Source organism: Heptranchias perlo, chromosome 12 (genome assembly GCF_035084215.1).
Source record: "Heptranchias perlo isolate sHepPer1 chromosome 12, sHepPer1.hap1, whole genome shotgun sequence".
Lineage (NCBI taxonomy): Eukaryota > Metazoa > Chordata > Chondrichthyes > Hexanchiformes > Hexanchidae > Heptranchias > Heptranchias perlo.
Window position 1 is genome coordinate 21,419,579 of NC_090336.1, and position 18,723 is coordinate 21,438,301.

Sequence of the window (18,723 nt, forward strand, 5' to 3'; positions counted from 1 at the left end):
CCATTATTCACAGTACCTTAACTCCCCAGCCTTCTGTAAATGTTTTCACACATCGAGGACCACTGCTTATAAACCTGGCTCAAAAGTAAGAGAAATAAAAGAAAGTGCTCTTCACAATATGGGTACGAGAGTGAGTCTGATGGAGGGTTTGAGACAGTTTATTTTTGAAATAATGGATAGCCAGGAATGAGTTATAGGATGGAAGAGTTCAGATGGTTTATATGCAGAATAATGAATACTGAAGAGTGACTTACAGGGCAGCGTTTCTTTGAGGGTTCAGATGGTTTACACATGAGGGCAAATTCACTAATCTTATGCTCCCTGTGGGGAGCAGTACTCGAAGGGGGTTTGGGTTGGAGATAGAGCTGTCACACTGTAGACCCTAGACTCCAACCCCGCACTCCTTTCAAACACTGCTCTCCACTGGAAGTGTGGAATCAGTGAATTTTTCCCTATAGAATAATGGATCTAATCAAGGGTTTGGATAATTTAGATTTAAATAAAGATGCCTACTTGGAATGGGTTACAGGCTGGAATCTAATCAAAGGGTTTGATTGTTCTATAAAGAATAATGGATACCTGAGAGTGCGTTTTATGTAACAGGTGTGTGTTGGTCAGATAGTTGTACCTATGAGCAGTGTGTTATGTAGGTTCAGTGAGTGGCTTTTCATGTCTGGCTGGCACCTTGTTTGGTGAGAGACTAGTATTGGACTGACCCTATCTGCATGTGGTAAGGAGACTGGCAGGTGATGACCTGTGAAAATTATTCAAAGTTTTCCATTCCGTGAATGTGTTTCATCGGGAGTGCTGGGATGTTAATTGCTCTTATTTTTTAATGATTTTTCTCTTCCCAGATGGGAAGTTGTACGATGCTTACGTTTCCTACTTGTCTGCTGACGACGACCGCAAATTTGTCAATTTCATCCTGAAGCCACACCTGGAGAACCGATATGGATACAAGCTACACCTGGATGATCGTGACATCCTGCCGGGATCAGGTACCTCTCCCTTTGCACTGGTCGGGAGACCTAAGCTGTCGGACCTAAAGCACCATCGCTATCTGACGCATCCCTTCACTCGTGGGCTGCAGGGTCCAGAGGGCAGTGCTGTCCTCTCCTAAAACCACTGACTCTTGCTGGGATACAATTCCATTTGGTGCCACCGGCTACCTGTATCTCACCCGAGTGGCCATTCTTGATGTGTGGACCTGGACAGTGAGCATCAGCAGGCAACTTGACAGTGGGGATCATCACGGTTGAGTACAATCCTGTCCTGTCCTGACATGTTCCAGCAGCAGTCATTGGATAATGTTCAGGAGCAGGAACCTTGGCTGAGTTCCCCTGTCCCTCTCACAGGAGTATTCAGACCACAGTAATGTCCTTACCTTGTCCAAGGCTGAGGTGAGCTAACCAACACAAACTGAGGCTCAAACCTAGGACTGTTTGGTCTGCCTGGCTATTACAAGCTGCCTTTACCAACTGAGTCATCCTGGAGCTCCCAGTTTTCCTCAGTCTTTAGTTCCCTCTACAACCTAAAGGCTTTTAAAACCCAAGCTCAGCTGTTAGTGTGAGTATGGAAGAAGAGAATCTGCACTGAATCAGTACTAGTATTCGTCTGAATCCATATAGTTGGCTCATAATTTTATTTGAATAAAATCTTCTTGCAGTGAAGTTTAATGGTTGAACTAGTCATTGTAATCCAGCACTTCTTCAGCTTCTTTACTAGCTTACCACTGACTACTGTTTCTCTCTTGATCTAGAGCCCTCTGCAGAGCTGATAATGAACATCAGTCGCTGCCGCCGTCTGATTGTGGTGCTGTCCAAGGCATACCTGGAGCAAGACTGGTGCAGGCTGAACTTTAGGTATCTCCCCCACGACTCAGCTAAGAAGTGGTTAGGGGGTGAAGGAGGGTGACGTATCCTGTACAGACATTTAACAAAAAAATGTATACAGGACTCGTGGTCACCATATAAATCAGTGATGGATTTAACGTGTTATGCCGACTGGATCTCCAGCAGAGTTATATGTTCAGGTTGAGTGAGACACAGGCTGTGAGTGGTCTGGCCACTGGCCTATCACCAGGATCCCTGGAATTCTGTGGCATCTCGGGACAATTTCTACAACATGAGGAAATCAATTCTTTGTGAAGTTTGCGGCATATGAATCTCCTCAATATAATAATTATTTTTGAAATACCCTTCAAAATAATAAATATTTTAAAATACTGTATGTAGGACACGGTGTATAGAAAAACTGGGCACCTTGAACTGTTTTTTTTAAAAGTGCTCTGCCTCAGTGTCATCCATGCTCAACTGTCTACAATAATAGCTGCCAACTAACGCATTACTTGTCTAACTTTTCACCAATTAGGTGTTAAGTGGCAATTATCTAAACTGTTGGCTTTTTTGTTTAAGGACTCCCATAGTTATACCCATGTTGGTGCTGTTTAAACTGACTTTTCCAGTTGCACTTTAGAGATTAAAATTACAGCACTGTATCTCCCACTGTGTTTAAAGTACTGGTGAACCCAGCGCTTGTTCACAGATACCATAACCAGGGTAATGTTACATTTAACAATGTGCACTCGACTAACTGGCACATTAAACAAACTAGGAGATGCACCGTAGTAATGTTAAACTGGAAGAGTTTAATGCTGATGTTGCATTTGCCATAATAGGGGATGCAGTTTGTAAATAGCAGCACTATAAACATTTAGAACAGTCACTCCGCAGAACATTAAAGGTTTAGCTTCTGCAAAGCCATCTGATTTTGAAACCCATTTTGCATACAGCTTCTGCAAAGCCACTTAATCAAGGAGCTCAGATCAGTAGGGTTATCAATGGGGAGTAGTAAATGCGTGTCAGCCGACACCAATCTGACTCAAAACATTAGGGACTGGGTTCACCAGGGATTGTTTCCAATACAGTTACAACAGACAAAACTCGGGAAGGAAAACAAGGGGAGAAACTGCTTGGGGAGAAATTCTGCAGTTGTTTCTGCAAAATCGAGTGCCTTGTCTGTCGTGTGGGCTGTATACTGGAAGGGTCCTCTGAGGACAGTTGTCGGGCTGTGACTGCTCCTGTCCTGGATGAGATAAGTTAAATCAAAACAAAACAGATGATGGGTTGAACCTGAAACCTTCCCAATTTGTTTGGATCAGTACCACATCAAGCAGTGTGTTTACCCATTCAGCCATTGTAAAGAAATTCTGCTGCTCCCTGAAGTATCTCCTAGATCCTCATGGTGTTGTTCTGTATTTTGTTACTTGAGAGCATGTGTTTGGCCTTAAGTGTTTATTTGCAGGCTTATATATATGATAGTGTTAAGGATACAAGGAGTGGCTATATACTATGGGGATTTACGTGTGAGATAGTTATACGTAATGAGGTGTCCCTAATAGATGGGGTGTATGGGGTGCTTTATAATATGCCATCCTGCAGAGAGTAAAGGTTAGATTCTAGAGTAGATGTACATAATAAGGGTCAGTGGAGTATGCAATTAAGTTTTGCATGTACAGGGGATGAATGTGTATGTAATGGAGAGAAGGATGTACATAATCAGGTTTTACGTTTGCAGGGAATCAGTGAATTTATGTAATGGAAGAAATGAACTAGGTTGGGTGTGGCTTAGGCCTTGTCTGATGTGGCTGGTGTTGGATTCAGTAAAGGCTTGAAGTAGCCAGTGTTGGGTGTGGCTAAGGCCTCGTGCAGTTAATTTTCGGTGTGATCAAGGTTTTAGCAACAGCTAAAGCCTGGAGTGGTCAGTATGGATTATGTCTGAGGCCAAGTCCAGGTATGGTCAGGGTGCTGCAAGACCTCGAGTTGGCCATGTTAGATGAAAGAAAGGCCTTGACTGGTTGGTGTGGACCCTGCTGATTTGCGTTGTAGGTGGATGTATGTTTGATTAGTTCATTATTCTGACAGGTATACCTTGCCTTTTGCAGAGAAGCTCTATGGCAACTGTTGGATCTCTCCAGGAGGCCCATCTTTGTCATTTTCGAAAACCAATGCAGGGAGCTGTCTCACTCCGCCATTCAACTGCTCAAAGCACAGAGGAAAAACATCATTCTCCTATTCTGGACCTCCACATCAGTGGTACGGTAATTGAACATCCAAGCTAATTGCAACTAAAACCTGACCAAATGGAAGAACTTTAAAGCCTCTACTCTGTACATCCAGGGGCCTAGATTATAGAACTTATACACTAGCACACAGAAAGTGATAATGATTAATCTTTTCTCTGGTAGTGCAGTCACTGATGGGGTGGATTTGGGTAAATTCTTCATGCTGAAACAGAGGAGAAATGGGGTGGGAGCACAGTGGTATGCAGTTGGGGAGTGGCCCTGGGAGTCCTCAACATTGGCGTCATAGCCTTGCATATCCTTCACTCCTCCATCACCATCAAGCCAGATGACCAACCCTGGTTCCATGAGGAGCAGCACCAGGTATATCTGGAAATGAGGTGCCAACCTGGCAAAGCTACTACATGAAAGCAGAATGCTAAGCGATCCTACGTCTAACGAATCAGGTCAAAGTCTGCAGCCCTACCACAGCCAGTCATAAATAGTGGTGGACAATTAAGCAACTAATGGGTGGCGCAGGCTCCTTGAACATTCCCATCCTCATTGATGGCGGAGCCCAACACGAGTGCAAAAGACAAGGCTGAACGTTGGCAGCTATCTTCAGCCAGTAGTGCCAAGTGGCTGATTCTTCTCGGACTCTTTCTGAGGTCCCCACCATCACAGATACCAGTCTTCAGCCAGTTCAATTCACTCCACGTGATATCAAGAAACTGCCTAGTGCACTGGACACAGCAAAGGCTACAGGCCCCAACAACATCCCGGCTGTAGTGCTGAAGACCTGTGCTCCAGAACTAGTTGCGCCATAGCCAAGCTGTTCCAGTGTGGAATCTACCCGACAATGTAGAAAATAGCCCTGGTATGAACTGTCTACAAAAAGCAGGGCAAATCTAAACTGGCCAATTATAGCCCTATCAGCCTACTCCTAATCGTCAACATAGTGACGGAAGGAGTCATCAACAGCGCTATCAAGCGGCACTTACTCACCAATGACCTGCTCCCCACTCGGCTCCAGACCTTGTTACAGCCTTGGTTCAAACATGGACACACGAGCTGATTCCAGAGGTGTGTTGAGAGTGACTGCTCTTGACATCAAATATTTGACAGATTGTGTTACCGAGGAGCCCTAGTAAAACTGAAGTTGGTGGGAATCAGGGAGAAAACTATCCAGTAGCTGGAGTCATACCTGCAACAAAGGAAGATGGTAGTGGTTGTTGGAGGCCAATCATTGTCAGCCCCAGGACATTGCTGCAGAAGTTCCTCAGGGCAGCATTCTAGGCCCAACCATCTTCAGCTGCTTCATCAACAACCTTCCCTCCATCATAAAGTCATAAATGGGTTGTTTACTGATGATTGCACAGTATTCAGCTCCATTCGCAATTCCTCAGATAATGAAGCAGTCCATGCCCACATGCAGCAAGACCTGGACAACATCCAGGCTTGGGATGATAAGTGGCAAGAAACATTCACACCACACAACTGTCAGGCAATAACCATCTCCAACAAGACAGAGTCTAACCACCTTATCTTGACTATAATGGCATTGCTATCGCCGAGCCCCCGACAATCAACACCCTGGGGGGTCGCCATTGACCAGAAACTCAACTGAACCAATCACATTAATGCCTTGGCCAGGTCAGAGGCTAAGTTGTCTGCGGCAAGTGACTCACCTGACTCCTCAAAGCCTCTCCATCACCTACAAGGCACAAGTTAGAAGTGTTATGGAGTACTGACCACTTGCCTGAATGGTTGCAGCTGCAGCAACATTCAAGAAGCCTGATACCATCCAGGGCTAAGCAGTTCACCAAATTGGGACCTCATCCACTACCCTAAACATCCGCCCCCTTGTCACCAGTGTACTGTGGCTGCAGTGAATACTGTCTACAGGATGCATTGCAGGACTCACCTAGGCTCCTTTGGCAGTACCTCCCAGATCTGCGACGACCACCACGTAGAAGGACAAAGGCAGCAGGTGCATGGGAACACCATCACCTCTACGTCTCACAACATCCTGACTTGGACATATATCGGCGTTCCTTCATCTTCGCTGGGTCAAAATCCTGGAACACTCTACCTAACAGCACTGTGGGAGAACCTTTATCACCACCACCACCTCAGGGCAACTATGGATGGGCAATAAAGGTCAACCTTGCCAGTGACACCTCCATCTGGAAAATGAATTAAAACAAAACAATGGCCTCACTTCAAAAGTAATTGAATGGCTGTAAAGTGCTTTGGGACACCCTGAGATCATGGAAGGTGCAATATAAGCACAAGTTCCTTCTCTCCTTCCCTCACTCCCTCCTTCCTTCCCTCCCCCTAATTCCCAATTCCATTCTGCTCCTTGGCTGCTTCCTCAGACTTGCCATGCCTGACCACAGCTTCATTATCCTGTTTGAACTTCAAATTCCATTTTCCATCCACAATCAAGACCACCTATTTCTACCTTTGCAACACTGCACACCTCTGCCCTGACCTCACCCCCACCACCGCTGGAACCCTCATCCACACCTTTTGTCACCTGACAGGGGAATCGGCCCTTAAATTTCTTCTCGTAAAGTAGATGTCTGCAACAGGGAATCATGATTCACGTCAGGGGTGGATCTGGGTAAATTCTTCATGTCGAACCGAAGGAGAAATGGAGAGAAGATTCTAAACTGGGGAACAGAGCTAAGGGTTAATTACTTCCCACTGAGAGCTGTTAACTTTGAATGCTGGGACAGGCAGGCACCCAGCACAGCAAATGTGGCCTTGGGTAAGCAAGACTGGTGCGCTGCACAATGGGCCCAATCTGTCTAGCGAAGTCAATGCAGGGTCATTTGAACCATTCAAAAAAGAAATAGTTAAGGATGAGAAAAGGCCATTCAGCCTACTGAAACCTGTTTTTCTAGGAACCTAATTTTCCATCTTAGCATCCAGCTGCATCTTAAATTAGTTTCTTGGTTCAACAGATTAAGAACTATTGACTTGACACCAGGGCAGGAGGTTATGAAATGATCTGGGCACATAATGTATCTGGACCTACATGATGGGGAAAGTTGGAAAGGCTGGTCTTTAGTTCCTATTCTTACCTTACAGTCTCGTGTTGCTTGTTTAACAGACCCCCTCCTCTGAATTCTGGAAAGAGTTGCGATTGGTTTTGCCTCGGAAGCAACATCACCGATGTGTCATGGCCGATCCCCAGACTCGGCTCCAGGACGACAAGGACCCTATGCTGACCCTTAACCCAGATTACTTGGACTGCAGAGCTGACCCTGACCCTGATGGGGACCTGGGTGAGTGCCGTGATTGATTTGAGAGAATAGCTCTCAAAACTTGTAATTTGATAAAATGTTCAAATTAATCGGTAATCTGCCACTCGGCATTCCGGATCAAGGAATAAACCGAAGTGAAGAGCCATAATGTAGGACACCAGTATGGTTGAAAAAAACAAAAGACTAGATAAATCAAAAAAGTGATTAATTGACACCAACCTTGGGTTTTAGAAGCCTGTGAATTGTAGGAGTTATTAGGCCGGGTGACCAAAAGCTTAGTCAGAGAGGTGGGTTTTAAAGGCAGAGGGGATAGAGAGGAAATTCCAGGCGTGGGGCCTAGACGCCTGGAAGCACGGCCACTAATGGTAGGACAAAGTGGAGGGGATGCACGAGGCCAAAATCTGAGGAATGGCGAGTTTTGGAGGGGGGGAGGGGAGAGGTGGGGAGGGGAGAGGGGGGGAGGGGCGGAATGTAGGGCTGAAGGAGGTTAGATATAGGAGGGGCAAGGTCATGAAAGAATTTAAACACAAGGATGAGAATTTTAAGTTTGAGCTGTTGAGGGACTGGGAGCCAATGTAGATTAGCAAGGGCAGGAGTGATAGGTGAGTGGGACTTAGAATGGGGCATGGTACAGGTGGCAGAGTATGAGCTGAAATTTACAGAGGGTGGAGAATGTGAGGCTGGCCAGGATAGCATTGGCATAGTCAAGTCTGGAGTAACAAAAATTGCATGAAAAAGGTTTGATTATCTTTCAATTTTCAGTTATGGCGAAGAATGCACAGCTAGAATGTTAACCTGATTTATTTTTTCTTCTTTTTACACATTTTAACTAACCAGCTGTGTATTTACAGCACTTTTTGTTTTTATTTTTGAATGTTAATGTTTTGACTGTAATTATGTTACATAGTGTCAGTCCTTTTTGTTTAAACTGAGGTCCCCAAATCTTAAGGACACAACTCTGCACACAAACAGAAAACAGATATTGATTCTGTGCACTGCTTGAGTGGAGGTGAGGAGTTTATCACTAATTCAAACTGACTCTACACTCAGTGCAACAGGGCACCTTATCTGCACTGTGCACTTGTACATGAGACCAGAAACTGAAGTTACGGTTTGGGGGTTGAAAATAGGGGGTCATCATTGAGGGGGGTGGGTGGGTAGTATTGTAGCTCACTCTGGGGAGTGCACTCAAGCTGCTCTGGCTTGCTTCTGCTCTCCGGTCAATTCCGGACTCTTGAATGCTGTCTCCTTCTCTGCGGCTCACCTTCTCCCACTTGTTTCCCTCTGGCGTCCGGTTCCTTTTGTCCTACTCGCCTCTCTCCAGGTTTCCTGTTTGCCTGTCTCTTTGGCTTCCAGTCTCCAGCTTGCTTCCCCTAACTTTCAGGTTTTTGGTCACCCCAACTTCAGGCTTCCAGTCTCCTGATGGTGTCTCTCTGAATTTCCCAGTCTCCTGCTCGCCCCTCTCCATTTGCTGGTCTCCCATTCCCCTGCGTGGCTCTGGCTCTGGCTCCCAGTCTCCTGTTTCCTGTCTGTGCACAGTGGTGGCAGTATGTGTGGAACAGTCAATGTCTTATTAAAATCAAACATTTCCCCTAATTCCTCGGGTGACTAATGGGCATCTTCTACATGAGGCATGGGTTATTTTTCCACATATTATGACTGGAATGTAGAGGGATGGTCTTGTATGTTATTTACAGTAAAAACACGGGACGAGAAAAAGCCGTCGAGCCTATTCCTTCCTACCTGCCTTCTCGTGACATCCCTCAGTCTTGTCTCTCTCTAGAATTAAATCTACTTATCTCTTGAACCCATTTATACTGTGTTTCAGTCTCACTCCCTGGGAGCTTACTCCACTACTCTTTTACCCTTTGGATGAAAAGGTCTGTCTGACTTTCCTTCTTACTCCTAATTTCTCAATTTTGAACATTTTTTTCTAGCCATGGTGTGTGCAATTAGGATTTCATGAAAGACAAATTTCCAAAAGTGTGAAATTTCCCTCAAAACAGGGAACAAGAGTCTATACTGCTGGTGCTGACTGTTTTTATCTTTTTCCTAGGAGTGAGAGCACCGATCTACAAAGGCCCTCCCCCACCTGTATCAGCCCTTCCTAGCGCACCAAAGACCAATCCCAGAGTGGAACTTCCTTGTGAGGACACAGAGAGAAATGAAGTGGATATTGCAGACCTGGGATCTCGAAATTATGGAACAAGGACAGATTTCTATTGCCTTGTAACTGAAGAAGATATCTGACTGTGGGTGATCACAGTGCATAGCAGTGAACCACCCTCCCGAGCCCCTCCATGGCTGTCGACCTTGTATCTCCACCATGCCAACCCCACCAAGCGACAGTCTCTTGTTTATTTGGTTAAATTTTCAGTTCATAGCCCCTTCTGAATACATTTGTATCCCATGTTTTGTGAGAAAATTATGGGATATGTTGCCACGACTCCAGCAATTCCACAAATTTAACAATTTTCACTTCTGACATTCGTGTGCAAGATGCATTATCACCTACTCCGTGACTGGATCTCAGTCCTATGACTGCTTATGGCTGGGATTCTGCCCATTTAAAACATGTGGAATTTTTTTACAAGAAGGCTATGTATATGTTAAAACAAAATTGATTGTTTATTTTAACATATACAATGTCTGACTTTTTCTCACATATAATAATCTATATATGGCTGGAGAAACAGGCCAGACATTCTAATGATGGGATGGTATATTTTTAGTAATCTGCTCCATCCCTACAGCAAACACCAGCCTCAGGATTAGTGGTCACATTAGGAGTTTCACTTCACTACTGTGCAAGATGTGGGCCTCACACTGCTCCTAATCACCCGATGTCATTGATGATCAGTGGGGTGGGTGTTCTTGCTGTTTCAAAGGGATGGGGACGTTCTGCATGTCGCCTTCTCCCTGTCTGTCTCACTGTCTTTGCTGGTTACTGCCTTCGTACACCTGAAAAGGTTGGATTCCTGAGCCCCACCACATAGATACTGTGCTGTGACATCTTTGGGCAAGTAGGGAAGGTGTGTACAATACCATTGTTGAGTGGGGGGGGCACACTTGCTGGGAAGGATTGTGGCCACGATCAGAAGCATCTTCCTATTTCTGGAGCTGGAAGCTTTCAGGACAGGGCAAATTTTAGAAAGCACTGAGGTCGGAACTTCGGGATGCTCTGTGCCCTAAACTATTGCTCAACAAGGCTGTATAGAACTGGAGGTTGATTAATGATAAACTAATGCAGCTTAATGCATTGAAGTAATGAGTGAATTGAGCAGAAGTAACCAGCGTTACGAGGAATAAACTGTTGCTTATCAGGAGGTCACTGACGCTTCTAACCAAATTGCAAAGAGTTTTACCAAAAATTTCAGAATCAAGCTTTGATCCTGGTCAGCTCTGGGTTTGGGGACTACTATGATTGGCCTCAACGCCCTTGAAGTAGCAAAAGGAAAAATCAATCAGGGTTGCTGCTTCTGCTTATTATTCAGCAACTGCTGTTGAAAGGAACGTAGACTAAGGTGAAGGGAGAATCCCATTGGCTGTGATCCCTATATGGTTGAATCGTCTGCAAAGTTCTCACTTCTAGGCTTACACATTAATATTGGGCAAAGTGCCAGAGGGCAACTGGCACCTCTGGAATTGTTCAAGGAAGATTCAGCATCCTCAGGAAAGGATTGATTTTCCACACTGATAGTGTTCCTTGTGGTTGTGAAAACAATTTGTTATTGGGATGTTGGAAGAAGACATCAGAGATCATCATCTGCATGTTATGTAGATTCATTTCTCAGGGTTTAGCCACGCAAATTGAAATTTCCGTTCTTTCAGTTTTAAAAGCCTCTATTAAATCACTTCCAAGTATGTGAAGTCTCTCATAACTATTTTCCCATCCCTAGTATCAGCTGGATGAATCTATGCAGTATGCTCAAATTTAATGTACCTTTAACAATGCTTCCAACTGTCATGTAAATAATATTTTGTACAAAGTTATCATTACTTCTTTCCTCATGTACTCTATGCCTCTATTTATCAAGGCCAAAATGCTGTTTTTTAAAATGGCTTTATCGACCTATACTCGCACTTTCAGGGAATTCTGTATTTGAGCACATTGCCATTTTTTAAGGGACATTCAAGAACAGTACCTATTTCTACTGGATTTCTGCCCAGTAATGATTACGCTATTGCTTCTGCCGTGGTCGCTGGCCTTCCCAGTGTGTGCTCGCTGATGCTGCTGGGAGGATACTATAATATATTAAAATGAGGAAGGCCTAAACCTCACAACTAGCACCCCCCAATGCACAAAGCTTAATTAAGTTAAAGGAGGCACAAGTTAAAAGATGTATGTCTGTTGCCAGCATCAGCTAAGACTGGTGGAAGTCCTTTACATTGAAGCCTGAAACTTTGAGGAGTGATTGCTGGAATTGAAAAAAAGCTTTTGGAGCAGGGTCTTTTCATTTTCACCTCAACGGCACTGGCCTGAATTGCAAGCTCCTATAGTAAATTGCCAAAACTGTCTGAACAGAAAGGGCTTCCGCTTGCTGAATATACAAATTGTGTGTGACCAGAGCCTGCTCCACCATTCAATCAGATCAAGGCTGATCTTTGGCCTCAACTCCACTTTCCCGCCCGATCCCCATATCCCTTGATTCCCCTCGAGTCCAAAAATCTACCTATCTCAGCCTTGAATATATTCAATGACTGAGCATCCACAGCCCTCTGGGGTAGAGAATTTCAAAGATTCACAACCCTCTGAGTGAAGAAATTCCACCTCATCTCAGTCTTAAATGGCCGACCCCTTATCCTGAGACCATGCCCCCTAGTTCTAGACTCTCCAGCCAGGGGAAACAACCTCTCAGCATCTACCGTGTCAAGTCCCCACAGAATCTTACATGTTTCAATGAGATCACCTCTCATTCTTCTAAATTCCAGAGAGTATAGGCCCATTCTACTTAACCTGTCCTACTCAGCTGTTAACTGGCCAGCAGTTTCTGCTTGTTTGAATTGTTTATTCTAATTTCTATGCTGGATTTACACGACTCAAATAATTGATATTTTAATTCTGTGGAAGTTGTGATGACTGTGACGGGATAATTCAGTTTCCTGAGCCGCCCACATGCAGCATCATCCAATAAAGAGACACAATCACTGCAACAGCAGCCGCCAAGATCTGCTTCTCATCATTTCATTTCATTTGAGATTTTTCTCCCCCCTTACATAAACACAGACCCATTTAACTAACAGTCAGATTAGTGCATCTGGTAGTAAGTCAAACATTGGGGTAAGGTACTCACAGGTTGCTACAGAATAAGGCATTGGAAATAGCTCAGGCCGATGAATGAGGACCTCCTCGCCCTCTGGCTGATCGAGCCGAATAGGGAAAACTGAAGAAGTCACAGTGATCCGTTGAGGCTGGGCTCACAGGCGCAGTAAACTCACTCACTTCACAGCAGGACCACACCTGAAGCTCCTTCATTTTTCAGCACGTCCTCAGGAACCTCAGTAAATCCATTAATATCTGTAAAATACCGAGGCTGACTGGACAGGTCCCTGCAGGAAGCAGTTTCAATAAAACTGATTGAACCATTGAATAAATTCATTACATATGCTGACAGGCTTCAAACTGCTGGAATAGCTTCTCAGGAAACCGCGTCCAGGCTGATCACGGATATTCAATAGAGAAAGGCGGCAGCACCCCGACTGGCACACTTGGTAAAAGGAGTCGAGGGCCCATTCCCCATCTGTGCTGAGTTACTTGATCATCAATTGGGGTGGGACCTACTGATGCTGCAATTAGCAGGACGAGGAAATGTCAACCAGAGCGTCTGCTCCTGATCACCATCCAGTGCCCACAACTGGGGAATGGGTGGAGAGGAGCAAAATCAGCTGTGCTGCACCCACCACCCCTCCTGATCACCACTGTCCCCAGTGTAGGCTCACACATGAAGAACGGCAACTTGGGGTGAAGTAGTAGCAGATTAAAATCGGACTAGGAGTCCTCTAGTAACAACTTGCTGACTATGGAGGGAGCTACTCCGGCTAGAGGAACAACTTTTTTTTATTCTTATTAACTTGGTTTTGTTTTAATTTGTAGAATTTATATATTCATTTGCTGTCTCCATTTCCCCTCTGTTTCCAAAGACTTGAGCACAAAATCTAGGCTGACAGTTCAGCGCAGAGGGAGTGCTGCACTGTCAGAGGTGCAGATGAGATGTTAAATCTCGGCCCAATCTTTCCTCTCAGGGTGGACGTAAAAGAGTCCATGGTACTACTTGAAGAAGTTCTGCTAGTGTCCTGGACAATATTTACCCCCTCAAACAACATCACTGAAACAGATTACTTTGTCATTATCACATTGCTATTTGTAGGAACTTGCTATGTGCAAATTGGCTGCTGCGTTTCCCTACATTACAACAGTGACGACACTTCTAAAATACTTCCCTGGCTGTGAAGTGCTTTGGGATGTCCTGAGGTTTATGAAAGGTGCTATATAAATATAAGTTCTTATTTTTTACGTGTGTACTATAATACCCAGTCAGAGCCTCACTGCTCTTACTCTGCTGTGTACCGCAAGCTAGTGAGATGCACATTATGGTAGGGTGAGGTAGTTCTGCTTTGTCTGTATGTAGAGCTCCTTGTGGACTGCAGTAATCGATACATTTAGATGCACTATCCAGAGTGCGATTCCACTGTTTGTGTGTTAAGAAGCCTGTACCATCAGAGCAGATCCTTAACTAGCATAGGTGTGCCAGCCCAGTGGGTTGGCTTTCATTGGTCGTAGAAGTGTCACAACACACATACCTTAACAAAATGCATTATTTCAGATTGCTTGATGTCTCAGTGCGGAAATAAATCTTGTGTGGCAGTGAACCACAAGACCGGGAAGGCCCCTGGTTTGATCACTGGTGGAGGTGTACAATTAGCCTTAGTGAACCCTGCTGGACATATGGATGTCAGGCGAGGTCAGGATCAGGCAAAGATGTGTTGCTCTCGGTGGTTAAATAGCCTGTTGATACTCAGTTTCAGCTCACATATGAAAATTGGCTAATTAGATGCAGTACCAGACAGGTGCCAGCATCTATGTAACCAAACCCCAGCAGGGACAGAGGGAGGGGAATTCAGAAAAAAGTTTACATAAAGATTGTAACCATGAAAGTGTAATCACCACCAGTACCAGTAATACTGGTACTACTGGAAGTATGGCGGGTTGAGTTAAGACTTTGCTCCTCACATTGTTACATGCAACAACTAACAAGCATTTAGATGGATCATATGAAGATGCGTACATCATATATAAACAAGTGGATGCAAGAGAAATATATGTAGTGTTTATATAATGTTTTGCATATGGATCATATTTAAAGTCCCTGCTCCATGTGCAATTTGCACATAAACCCAGAAAATACTGGAAATGCAGAGATCCGTCAGCACCTAAATGAAATCAGTGTGCGATCGTTCATCACTTCTGCCCTTTACAGAAACCACTGTGCCCTCCACAGCCCTCAGCACAAGAACCCATTCTAATGAAGGATGACACCCAGTGTTGACCTTTTTCAGATGCTGACTGACCAGCTGTGCATTTCCAGCATTCAGGACTTTATCACCTCTAACCTTCTACACACTGCATGTCTATCTAGCTGTAACAAGCTGGTAACTAAACTCCTTGCTGGAACCATGGCCCTGTACGACCCCCCTGCTCCCACTTGTGAGTACTGACTTGGACATGGGTGTATAGGGCACAATTTCAAAATTTGCAGATGACACAAAACTTGTAAGTGTAGTAAACAGTGAGGAGGATAGTAATAGACTTCAAGAGGATATAGACAGGCTGGTGGAATGGACGGACACATGGCAGATGAAATTTAACGCAGAGAAGTGTGAAGTGATACATTTTGGCAGGAAGAATGAGAGGCAATATGAACTAAATGGTACAATTCTAAAGGGGGTGCAGGAACAGAGACACCTGGGGTACATGTGCACAAATCTTTGAAGGTGGCTGGACAGGTTGAGAAAGCAACGGTAAGTGTCTGCAGCTTGAGGAACTGCGGCTCAGAGTTGAGGAGCTGGAGTCCGAGTTGCAGACATTGCGAGACATCAGGGAGGGAGAAAGCTACCTGGACCTTTTGCTCTAAGAGGCAGCCACACCCCTTGGATTAAATACTTTAGAATTGACACGTGGTCAGGGACAGAAGGGTGTGGCCGCGAGTGAGGCAGGTACGGGGATCCAGGAGGTAACATTGCAGGAGCCTCAGTCCCTGCACTTGTCCAATAGATTCGAGGTTCTTGCAACCCTTGTGGACAAGTGTGGGGACTGCGGGGAGGACGAGCAAACTGACCACGGCACCATGGTATAGGAAGCCGTTCAAGTGGGGTGGGGAGTAAAAACGAATGTGGTTGTAGTAGGCAACAGTATAGATAGGGGGATAGACACTGTTCTCTGCAGCCAGGAGCATGAGTCCCGAAGGCTATGTTGCCTACCCGGTGCCAGGGTTAAGGACATCTCCTCAGGGGTGGAGAAGAACTTGGAGTGAGAAGGGGAGGATCCAGTTGTTGTGGTCCACGTAGGTACCAACGACATAGGTAGGACTAAGAAAAAGGTTATGGTGAGAGATTATGAGCAGCTAGGGACTAAATTAAAAGGCAGAACCACAAAGGTGATAATCTCTGGATTATTACCTGAGCCACAAGCAAATTGGCACAGGGTAAATAGGATCAAGGAGATGAATGCGTGGCTCAAAGATTGATGTGGGAAAAGTGGGTTTTAATTCGTGGGGCACTGGCACTAGTACTGGGGAAAGAGGGAGCTGTTCCATTGGGACGGACTACACCTGAACCATGCTGGGACCAGAGTTCTAGCGAATCGAATAACTAGGGAGGTAGATAGGGCTTTAAACTAAATAAGGGGAGGGGAAGGGTCCCAGTGGAGAGAATTCTAGAATGCTAAAGAGAAAAGACAAGGAAGCAGTGCACGAAAGTGGGGTAAGGATAACCAGATTGTGTCAGGAAGGGACAGAGCGTACAAACAAAAGAGTGCACTAACAAATAGGGTCCGGGTAAGAAAAAATGGTAATAAGACAAATAGGGCCATAGTACAAAAAAATGTTAAACAGACAAATCTAAAGGCACTGTACCTGAATGCACGAAGCATTCGTAATAAGGTCGATGAATTAACAACACAAATAGATATAAACGGATACGATATAATTGCAATTACAGAGACATGGCTGCAGGGTGACCAAGGCTGAATATCCAAGGGTATTCGATATTTAGGAAGGACAGGCAAAAAGGAAAAGGAGGTGAGGTGGCATTGTTAGTAAAGGATGAAATCAGAGCAATAGTGAGAAAGGATATTGGCTCAGAAAATCAAGATGTAGAATCAGTCTGGGTGGAGTTAAGAAGCACCAAGGGGCAGTAAACACTGGAGGGAGTTGTCCATAGGCCTCCAACTAGTAGTGGTAATGACAGCATCAAACAGGAAATTAGAGATGCATGTAACAAGGGTACTACAGTAATCATGGGTGACTTTAATCTATATATAGACTGGCCAAACCAAATTAGCAATAATACTGTGGAGGATGAATTCCTGGAGTGTGTACGAGATGGTTTTTTAGACCAGTATGTTGAGGACCAACCAGGGAACAGGCTATCCTAGATTGGGTATTTTGCAATGAGAAGGGGTTAATTAATAATCTTGTTGTGCGGGGTCCTTTAGAGAAGAGTGACCATAACATGATAGAATTCTTCATTAAGATGGAAAGTGAAGTAGTCCAATCCGAAACTAGGGTCCTAAATCTAAACAAAGGAAACTATGAAGGTATGCGTTCTTGATTAGGGAGAACATCACGGCAGTAGTGAGAGGGGATATATCCGAGGGTTCGCCCACTGAGTCTATATGGGTGGAACTGAAAAATAAGAAGGGAGAGATCACTTTGATAGGATTGTACTACAGACCCCCAAATAGTCAACGGGAAATTGAGGAGCAAATATGTAAGGAGATTACAGACAGCTGCAAGAAAAATAGGGTGGTAATAGTAGGGGACTTTAACTTTCCCAACATTGACTGGGACAGCCATAGCATTAGGGGCTTGGATGGAGAGAAATTTGTTGAGTGTATTCAGGAGGAATTTCTCATTCAGTATGTGGATGGCCCGACTAGAGAGGGGGCAAAACTTGACCTCCTCTTGGGAAATAAGGAAGGGCAGGTGACAGAAGTGTTAGTGAGGGATCACTTTGGGACCAGTGATCATAATTCCATTAGTTTTAAGATAGCTATGGAGAATGATAGGTCTGGCCCAAAAGTTAAAATTCTAAGTTGGGGAAAGGCCAATTTTGATGGTATTGGACAGGAACTTTCAGAAGTTGATTGGGAGAGTCTGTTGGCAGGCAAAGGGACGTCTGGTAAGTGGGAGGCTTTCAAAAGTGTGTTAACCAGGGTTCAGGGTAAGCACATTCCTTATAAAGTGAAGGGCAAGGCTGGTAGAAGTAGGGAACCTTGGATGACTCGGGAGATTGAGGCACTAGTCTAAAAGAAGAAGGAGGCATATGACATGCATAGGCAGCTGGGATCAAGTGGATCCCTTGAAGAGTATAGAGATTGCCGGAGTAGAGTTAAGAGAGAAATCAGGAGGGCAAAAAGGGGATATGAGATTGCTTTGGCAGATCAGGCAAAGGTGAATCCAAAGAGCTTCTACAAATACATAAAGGGCAAAAGGGTAACTAGGGAGAGAGTAGGGCCTCTTAAGGATCAACAAGGTCATCTATGTGCGGAACCACAAGAAATGGGTGAGATCCTGAATGAATATTTCACATCGGTATTTACGGTTGAGAAAGGCATGGATGTTAGGGAACTTGGGGAAATAAATAGTGATGTCTTGAGGAGTGTACATATTACAGAGAGGGAGGTGCTGGAAGTCTTAACGCGCATCAAGGTAGATAAATCTCCGGGACCTGATGAAATGTATCCCAGGACGTTATGGGAGGTTAGGGAGGAAATTGCGGGTCCCCTAGCAGAGATATTTGAATCATCCACCGCTACAGGTGAGGTGCCTGAAGATTGGAGGGTAGCAAATGTTGTGCCTTTGTTTAAGAAGGGCGGCAGGGAAAAGCCTGGGAACTACAGACCAGTGAGCCTGACATCTGTAGTGGGTAAGTTGTTAGAGGGTATTCTGAGGGACAGGATCTACAGGCATTTGGAGAGGCAGGGACTAATTAGGAACAGTCAGCATGGTTTTGTGAGAGGAAAATCATGTCTCACGAATTTGATTGAGTTTTTTGAAGGGGTAACCAAGAAGATAGATGAGGGCTGTGCAGTAGACGTGGTCTACATGGACTTCAGCAAAGCATTTGACAAGGTACCGCATGGTAGGTTGTTACATAAGGTTAAATCTCATG

General features: G+C 44.8%; 1 protein-coding gene across 1 annotated transcript in view; it reads left to right on the forward strand.

Moving 5' to 3' along the window:
• sigirr (single immunoglobulin and toll-interleukin 1 receptor (TIR) domain) overlaps nucleotides 1-12,501 on the forward strand; it is a 79,540-nt gene extending 67,039 nt beyond the window's left edge. Inside the window, exons 6-10 of the mRNA XM_067993757.1 lie at nucleotides 855-998; nucleotides 1,760-1,862; nucleotides 3,944-4,094; nucleotides 7,179-7,353; nucleotides 9,389-12,501. Coding sequence (XP_067849858.1) covers nucleotides 855-998; nucleotides 1,760-1,862; nucleotides 3,944-4,094; nucleotides 7,179-7,353; nucleotides 9,389-9,582 — 767 coding nt within the window. The 3' untranslated portion in view covers nucleotides 9,583-12,501. The remainder of the gene's footprint in view (nucleotides 1-854; nucleotides 999-1,759; nucleotides 1,863-3,943; nucleotides 4,095-7,178; nucleotides 7,354-9,388) is intronic.
• The last annotated feature ends 6,222 nt before the right edge of the window (nucleotides 12,502-18,723 follow it).